Below are 9,035 nucleotides of genomic sequence, written 5' to 3'. Positions count from 1 at the left end.
ATAATGCAAATGGGGTTGTTTTTGGTTATATTTGGAACGGTTTTGCAAGGGAATAACGTGAACAAGTAACAAAGGGTAGTATGATGATCAAGTTAGACCTATAACTTGAAAATCGGTGAAAACAATCCAAGACCTATTGAATTGAATTCAAAAATCACGAATGAGATCACGTCCCAAACAATGATACAAATCTGAATTATAAGCAACAATTCAAGAAAGGGATGAACAAAGTTCTGATTTTTCTTCAAAGGATAACTTATTTTCAAGTACAATATATAGTGCTAATAACATAACTCTCGGAAATATCAAAAGTCTAAAGCAATTAAATAACTATTAAAGTCTCATTATTAAACTAATTAATGACCCATTATTGAAATATTAAAGATCCATTATGGCAGCAATTAATAAGCCAATTATGAAGATTCTTCTACTCATTTAAGCTAGTTATGATTATTTTCATGAAGCCTTTCTCGCCACCAAATCATGGAACTGTAGAAAAGGTAAGGGTTGGGTCACCGTTATTAAAGCACGCATCATTCTCCCCCTCTTAAAAAAGACTTGTCCTCGAGTCTTCGTCTTTATTCTCAAGTCTTCATCTCTAATTCCTCTTGCCCACGATTTCCAAATGGCAAACGATTTCCAAAGTTTAAAACGAACAAAAACGTACCAAACGGGGAAATAGTCTTGATCATATATGTTTTTGGTAGACTTGTTAGCTTCCTTGATTTTGATTTCTTGAGTAGCCATTGAAAGTAGATCATGGTTGTAAAGAATATAAAAACCTGAAAACTCTTCGTAGATATTATCATGACCAGTTTCCTCAATTAAGAATTTTGAAAAAGAAATATTATTTTCAACATAAACTTCTTCAATGAACTCGCCTTCATCTTCCGTGTCATAGACAGGTTCCATGTCGTAAAAGGAATTGGTGTCACAAAAATGACCATTGTTATCCTTATCCACCACGTCCCAAAAGAGTGAGGCGGATTCAGAAAAACTCGAAAGATATGCTTCTAGTCCCACAAATTCAAGATTCTCATTCGTTGGAGACATGATGAACCAGGAATTTGACTTCCTCAACGACACCCAATCAGAACCTGGCTCTGATACTAGGTATGATACGTGTATGGGAGGTTTTGTTTTGGAGTGCTTCTGATTGCAGCGAAATGATAACAAATAGAGAAGAAATAATGCAAATGGGGCTGTTTTTGGTTATATTTGGAACGGTTTTGCAAGGGAATAACATGAACAAGTAACAAAGGGTAGTATGATGATCAAGTTAGACCTATAACTTGAAAATCGGTGAAAACAATCCAAGACCTATTGAATTGAATTCAAAAATCACGAATGAGATCACGTCCCAAACAATGATACAAATCTGAATTATAAGCAACAATTCAAGAAAGGGATGAACAAAGTTTTGATTTTTCTTCAAAGGATAACTTATTTTCAAGTACAATATATAGTGCTAATAACATAACTCTCGGAAATATCAAAAGTCTAAAGCAATTAAATAACTATTAAAGTCTCATTATTAAACTAATTAATGACCCATTATTGAAATATTAAAGATCCATTATGGCAGCAATTAATAAGCCGATTATGAAGATTCTTCAACTCATTTAAGCTAGTTATGATTGTTTTCATGAAGCTTTTCTTGCCACCAAATCATGGAACTTTAGAAAAGGTAAGGGTTGGGTCATCGTTATTAAAGCATGCATCAATATTGGTCTTATGCATTTGGAGTAAGAAGTTGGTGTTCCTGTTATAAATGTTCATATATGGTTATTGTTTGACTTTGACTTAGATTTTTAGTTATAACCCTTTTGTGTAACCAATTTTCAAGACCATTTTCAGAATTGACTTTTTGGTTGCAAGAATGAGATAAAATGGAAGCCCCTATCTTGCATTGCATTTGACGTATTTAGAACCACGTCCAAACACCTTGTTTACTTTTATTGGCTTGAACAATTTAGGTACTGTTTGGTACAATGGAATTGGAGAATGAATCGAATTTTTCATTCCACTGGAATGAAAAATATTAGTTTCTTTTGCCTTTGCCCAATGGAATGTAATGGACCTTTGCTAATGGAATGCTATTCTTCCATTTTTTTAATTCTCAATCCTTCGAAGGGCATTTTTTTCATCCTATCATGGAATGGAATGTAAATTGCGATATAACCAATTTTTATTTTTGTATCTTTTTTTCCTCATTTATTCTATTGTGAGACATCCTAAAAGCTAATTTTGAAATTGGAATCAGTTGGCTTTGATGCAGAAGCTGACATATATCATACATTAGCATTCTTACTCGTTGTTATGATTTGGTCTCAGGTACATACACATGGGGTCCATAGTCTTTTCACTGTTGCTTAATTCAATCTTATTGTTGATTTACGTTTTCATCTAATATTATTTTGACATGGTATTTATAGGGTTTTATAGAACATGAACTCACTCATTTGTATCGTTGGCACTTTTTATTAAATTTGAATATAAATATTTTTGAAGGCCATTTCTTACATGGTTTATGATTGCAGCGAAATCTTGTTTTTCTTTCTTGGCTAAACTTCATTTGAATGTCATTTCTTACTTTTTACTTTTTACTTTACATCTCATGGTTTTGATTTTACTGATATCTCAAATTGGTGGTTTCTATGTAGAGTAGGAAAACACTATTTGCAACAGGGTCGTATGATGGAGAATCCAGAATATGGAGTAAAAATGGTAAAATTAAGACTACCTCACGGGTACTTTATTGGTTTTTAAAAAATTAACATTTCTAATTTATACGTGATGGTACAAGGACCAAAAGCACAGTAAGATGAAATCATAAGGAAGATATTGAGGTAAAATGAAATTTTACTATTAGTTATGAAATTGTGAAAAAATCGTTAACTAAAATCACATCTAATTTATGTTAATTCTTTACCCTTATAAAAGCTATTTTCTTTTCTTTTTTATGTTGTGTAGTGGAAAAGAAAATAACACTGTATTTGCCTATTTGGTTGCGATTGTAGCACAGAGAGAAACTGTAATTATATATGCTTCTAGAAACTATGCTTCTATTCTGGTGTTAACTAAAAGTCCTTTTCGTCATTTTTGTTGTGCTTTTTCTACATCTCGATTCCCCAAAATGGTCGATTTGTGATTCTTTCCATAAATTTTCAAAGATTTTCACTTATTATAACAATGTACTTTGATTTTTCAATTTTTATAGCAACCTAGTTTCTTTTTTAAAGTTATTTTGGATCATTATTAACCAATAACCTAAACAATTAACCATATAAAACTAATAGTAAACCATTACTAACAGATGACCGAACATTTAATTTGTATATAGGAGGATATCATATTAAGGAGCTAAAATTCCAAGAGGGCTTTGCCATATAGAATAAATTGAAAGATATCTATGATGAGTAAACATTGACCGCAGCACCTATCTTTGAATAAAGCATTTTGATGGTTTGATGTACATAATGAACCCCTCATCCATACATAAATAAATAAATTGTTTTCCTTTTGAACATCACTAACCCCCACAATGGGGGATACATTCCTAGTTAATATTAAAGGAAGGTGCAAGGAATTTGAGTGCATTAAAAATGAATTCTTTGGAAGATGCCATGGTCGATAATTCCAAAAGAAAGATGGTGCATCATGACACTACTTTTGTCCATTGTTTATATGAAAAGTTTGGCCAATTAAATATATTGGCTTTGTTGACTTCTAAGTCATGTGTAGACTTTGAAACCGATGGCATTTCCTCTATACCATCAAGGTCACTATGGTTGAGAAAAAAACCAATTTGCTTTGTCGTCCAAAAGGGTTGCGTTTATTAAGGTTGTCCTTAAAAAAATCCTTTTTGATCTTGAAGTAATTGGCCAAGACTAGAAGAATAGTAATCTGTGTACAGAAAACAAATTGTGGGTTGACTTATATGGCCCTGTCCGTAGACTTCCAAGTCTTCCATGGCATTCGTTTATGCTCTTTGTCATAAGAACGATATTTCCACTTCATTTTCTCTAAATTAAATTGGAATTGAAGGAGTTTGGGATTATTTACTAAACTAAAATATTAATTTAAATCAAAAATAGAATTATAATGACAATATACTTATTGTTATTTCTGAAAATAGCAAATATAATTTAATGAATATTTTGGAAATTTTTTAACACTAATACTATTAATTATTATATCAATATTAATAAGTTTATAAATGTAATTAATTAGTTATCCATTCTGATTACTTGGGGAGAGCATCAGCACACCTGTTCTTTGGATTTTGGAATCGGTTCCGGGTACCCTGCTCTGATAGTTTTGTTTATCATTATATAAATACAAACCAAAAAATGTAATCACTAGTTGTTACAAATTATCTATCTAAACGTATTAATATTTACAAACCACAAAAGTTAATAATTTTATGTCACAAAAACTAAGTTACTAACCATAAAAAAAATTGTTCATTTTTCAAAATTACAAATGACAACTAATCAACAGTTTTTCTCATTGTTCAACAGTTCAGTATGGCCCCAAAGCAACTTCTAGCAGCAGTTTCTCTTTGGATTTATTTTCTGCATTTCTGCACTCACTTGAGTATCTGATCATCAAGAAAGCAACTTTCTTCAGCAATTTTATATAACTGAAAATACTAATACTTGCCACTTAATTAAAATTTAACCTAACCGACTGACCCATTTTCAACATTAACAAAAAAAAAAAAAGTTAAAGCAGTACAAGATTATATATATATATATATATATATATATATATATATATATATATATATATATATATATATATATATATATATATATATATATATATATATATATATATATATATCAACAATATTCAACTGAAATTTAATTGAGAAAAAAATAATCGGCCAAGACTAGAAGAATACGAATCTATGGATACAAATTGTTGGTTGACTTCCAAGTCTTGTGTGCTGATAAGTTGCTCTTCAATTCTAGCCTTATAAATCAACTAGTTTCCTCATCATAAAAGACGCATCAGTTCATCATAAAGAACCCATCTTTCCACTTAACTTTTTTCTCTAAATTATCAAACCGGGTTTGGGTTGACGATGCAGAATTGGAGGGGTTTGGGGCTCCATCTCATTTTCATAAGTATTTTTTTGATTACAACCACATCCACTTGTTTGGGTGTTGGAAACATCACTGTAGTAGTTTGCTCTGAGCAAGAGCGACTTGCTCTTCTCAAGTTCAAAGAGAGCGTTGGAGATGAGTCTAAAATGTTGTCATCATGGGTTGGCAATGACTGTTGCTTGTGGGAAAGAATTCATTGTAATGGTGTCACTGGACATGTTGAAAGGCTTCATCTTAGAGGAAACACAAGATATTCTTATCATGATGTAGAGGAAAAACATGACCACTTTGTTCGTAATAACCACCAGTTAGTTGGTAATGTGGTAAACTCTTCTTTGGCTGAGTTGAGGCATCTCAAATACTTGGACTTAAGTGGGAATGATTTTGGAGGAAGCCGGATCCCTGAGTTCATTGGATCCTTCAAACAATTGAACTACCTCAATCTCTCTCATATTGGTTTCCAAGGTATTATTCCTCCTCACATTGGAAATCTTTCTCATTTAAAAGTTCTTGATCTAAATTCAAATGGAGAGCTGATGGCAGATGATATGTCATGGACTTTTGGCTTTTCGTCACTCGAGCATCTCGACTTGAGTTATTTAGATGTTAGTGGTGTGGACATGGGGCGTTACATGATTCCTTCATTAAAAGAGTTACATTTGTCATCTTGTGGACTTTCCAACGCTAATTTTGTTCCTTTTATCAACTCAACTACAATACTTTCCAACATCAAACACCTAGATCTTAGCTTAAATCTTTTCAAGGGTCCACTCCCTGGGTTTTTCCAAAACATGACATCCCTTTCATTCCTGGATCTTACAGACTTTGATCTTAGTTTAGCATGGAACTTTCCAAACCTGCTAAGCATGATCCCTTCTTTATCAGAGCTACATTTGTCAGGTTGTGGGCTCGATAAAACGCATCTATCTTCCCCTCATCTTAACTTCAGTACACTTTCTAACATCCGACACTTGGATCTTAGCCGAAATTCAATCGAAGGTGTAATTCCATCTGTTTTAACAAACATGAGTTCCTTAAGAGTCCTTGACCTTTCTTTAAACAGCCTAAATTCATCGGTTCCTATTATGCCCAATCTTCTGGAGCTTGATCTTTCTAATAACTGGTTTAAGAAAATTGAGCATCTTGGAATCTGGAGGCAGTGTCACTTGAAAAAGTTGAGTGCGTCAGACATGGCTTTTGATATAGAAATAATGAACTCACCAAAAAACAAATCAGAGTGCTCCCAATATGTTTTGGAGATTTTAGATTTAAGTGATCGCATAAGTGGTATAGATGCAGAACCAACAATTCCAGAAGCACTTGGAATACTAACCAATTTAAGAGTCTTACTTCTATCGGGTAGCAGTTTGACAGGTTCAATCCCAAAATCTCTAGGAAGATTACCGTATTTAGAAGTATTGGATCTATCTTATAACATGCTAACAGGTCCTATTCCGACATTCCTTGGGAAAATTTTGAAACTTGATCTTTCTTTTAATCAATTGAATGGTTCGATTCCTGAATCCTTTGGGAAATTAGCCAGTTTAACAGAAATGTATCTAGAAGCCAATCAGTTAACGGGGCCCATTCCAGCATCTATAGGAAACCTTGTTTCATTGCAAGCATTTTCAATGTATTCAAATTTGTTAAATGGGAGTATTCCAGAATCATTTGGGAAACTTGCCAAACTCGATTGGCTAGATATGTCTAACAATTCTTTAGAAGGTGTCGTTTCTGAAGCCCATTTTGCTAACCTTTCGATGCTGAAGCACTTGGACACCTCTTTAAACTATAAGCTGACATTTAATGTTTCAAGTGAGTGGCTACCTCCATTTCAATTGGTTACTCTTCTACTCAGTTCTTGCACTATCATAAATGGATTTCCACAGTGGCTTCAAAATCAAAGGGAGCTTGAGACGTTAGTGTTGTTCAATACTACAATTACAGGACCTTTGCCCACATGGTTGCGAATGATGCCCATCATTCCTTTCTTAGACCTCTCTTACAATAAACTCAGTGGATCTTTGACAAACCTTCCAGATGGGGGAAATGTTTATGTTTCAGAATATTATCCTAGGGCATTATTTCTGGAAGATAACCTTTTCAATGGGTCGATTCCACTGTCATTGTGCAGAAGGACAGATTTGGAATATCTTAATCTTTCCAGAAACAGGATAACCGGGAAAATTCTCAAATGTCTTGAGAATCTTCAGAATTTGATTACCATGAGATTTAGCTCAAATCGGCTGTCAGGTGTAATTCCAAGCACTGTACCTTCTAATTGTTCATCATTACTTCGGTTGAATATGAATGGAAATAGATTAATCGGTGAAATTCCTCGAGAATGGGGAAATTTGGGAGGTTTGCAATACTTAGATGTGGGTGATAATCAATTGTCTGGAAATATTTCTGAATGGATTGGGGAAAAACTTGGAACGTTGATAATTTTGAGGTTACACAAAAACAACTTCACAGGAAGAATCCCTCTATCTTTGTGCAATGCTTCACATCTTCGAATTTTGGATGTTGCATCCAACAGCTTAACGGGGACTATCCCTCGATGTTTAGGAGACTTGACTGCAATGGTTGATGGTAGTGGATATCGTGTGCCTATTCTCAATGACGATTTTGATGATCATGTAATTCAGGTGATGAAAGGTGTTGATCTTGAATATACAACAACTTTGGATATGGTTTATAATTTGGACCTTTCAAGCAATAAACTTGTAGGGGAAATTCCTGTCGAGCTAACTGGTCTTTCTATGTTGGTGGGCCTCAATTTGTCTAACAACCATCTCAGTGGGGGAATTCCAGACACCATTGGAAACATGACGTCACTATTTTCTCTCGATTTATCTGGAAACCGGTTGACAGGGACGATCCCTACAAGCATGGCAACATTGACTTTTTTGAGTCATTTGAATTTGTCTCACAACAACTTGTCTGGACGAATTCCAACAGGAAGTCAACTGCAGACCCTTATTGATCCATCAATATATGCTGGGAACAAAGATCTATGTGGACCTCCATTGCCAAAAGGTTGTTCAAATCAGAAAGATCCTACAACAACTAGCAAGAAGACATACAAAGCAGCTGAGGAGCCAACGGAGGTATGGTTGTTTGTTCTGGACATAATGAGTGGTTTTGCAACTGGTTTTTGGGGTGTTATTGGAGTTTTGTTGTTGAAGAAGCAGTGGAGATGGAAGATTTTCAGGTTTGCTGAGGAAACTATGGACAAGATATTCAATGGAGTCATGGTGAGAGTTTCCAGGAGGAAGATAGGAAGACAAGCTACATAGAGCCTTCGGAATGCAAATAGTTCAAGAAATAAACCACCTAAGGCTGTCGATTTAGAGTAATTATCTTTATTAATTGTTTTAAATTAAGGTGTTCCCATTTTATCAAAAACTGTAATCTTCCTTTGTTTCGTGTTTAATTTGTATATATTTCAATGTAATTCTTAGATGAAATATAGATATCAAAGGGGAGTCATCAATAATGTTTGAGTTTACATCAAGGCACAAGTCTAATGTCTTTGGCCCTGCTAAGCAAGCATATATTGTTACTCTAAGTATATGAAATATCAGCCTTTGTAAAAGGAATCATCCTATGACTAAACCATGATTTTCATTTCAGCATCTTTTAGTGGTTAAATAACCATTTAAATTTTAGTGGTTAAATAACCATTTAAATGTTGTGTCAAAAGTTAATTGACACCCGCTTTCTTACTATTTTTTAGATCTCTACAACTTTAATACAAGAAATCACAACTTCAACTTTTTTAATAGGTGGAAGATCAAACACATGGATCTACTTAGTTCGAGTATGAATTCTTATTGTATTTTCCCAGTCTGTTTTAATCTTTGAATGTTTAAATCATTTTCTGTCCACTCGCTCAATTATAATGGGACACAGGTGGGG

General features: G+C 33.8%; 1 protein-coding gene across 1 annotated transcript; it reads left to right on the top strand.

The window, feature by feature from the left end:
* The first annotated feature begins 4,996 nt into the window (after positions 1-4,996).
* On the top strand, positions 4,997-8,712 carry LOC145009022 (receptor-like protein EIX2). Its single transcript, XM_078967675.1, has one exon. It carries the CDS (start codon positions 5,093-5,095, stop codon positions 8,411-8,413), a length of 3,321 nt encoding a protein of 1,106 aa, XP_078823801.1. The 5' UTR covers positions 4,997-5,092; the 3' UTR covers positions 8,414-8,712.
* The last annotated feature ends 323 nt before the right edge of the window (positions 8,713-9,035 follow it).

The sequence above is a fragment of the Lactuca saligna genome, chromosome 8, assembly GCF_052625555.1.
Source record: "Lactuca saligna cultivar CGN05327 chromosome 8, ASM5262555v1, whole genome shotgun sequence".
In the NCBI taxonomy this organism is placed as follows: domain Eukaryota; kingdom Viridiplantae; phylum Streptophyta; class Magnoliopsida; order Asterales; family Asteraceae; genus Lactuca; species Lactuca saligna.
Note: the sequence above shows the minus strand (reverse complement) of the source record. Positions and strands in the feature narration are given on the sequence as shown.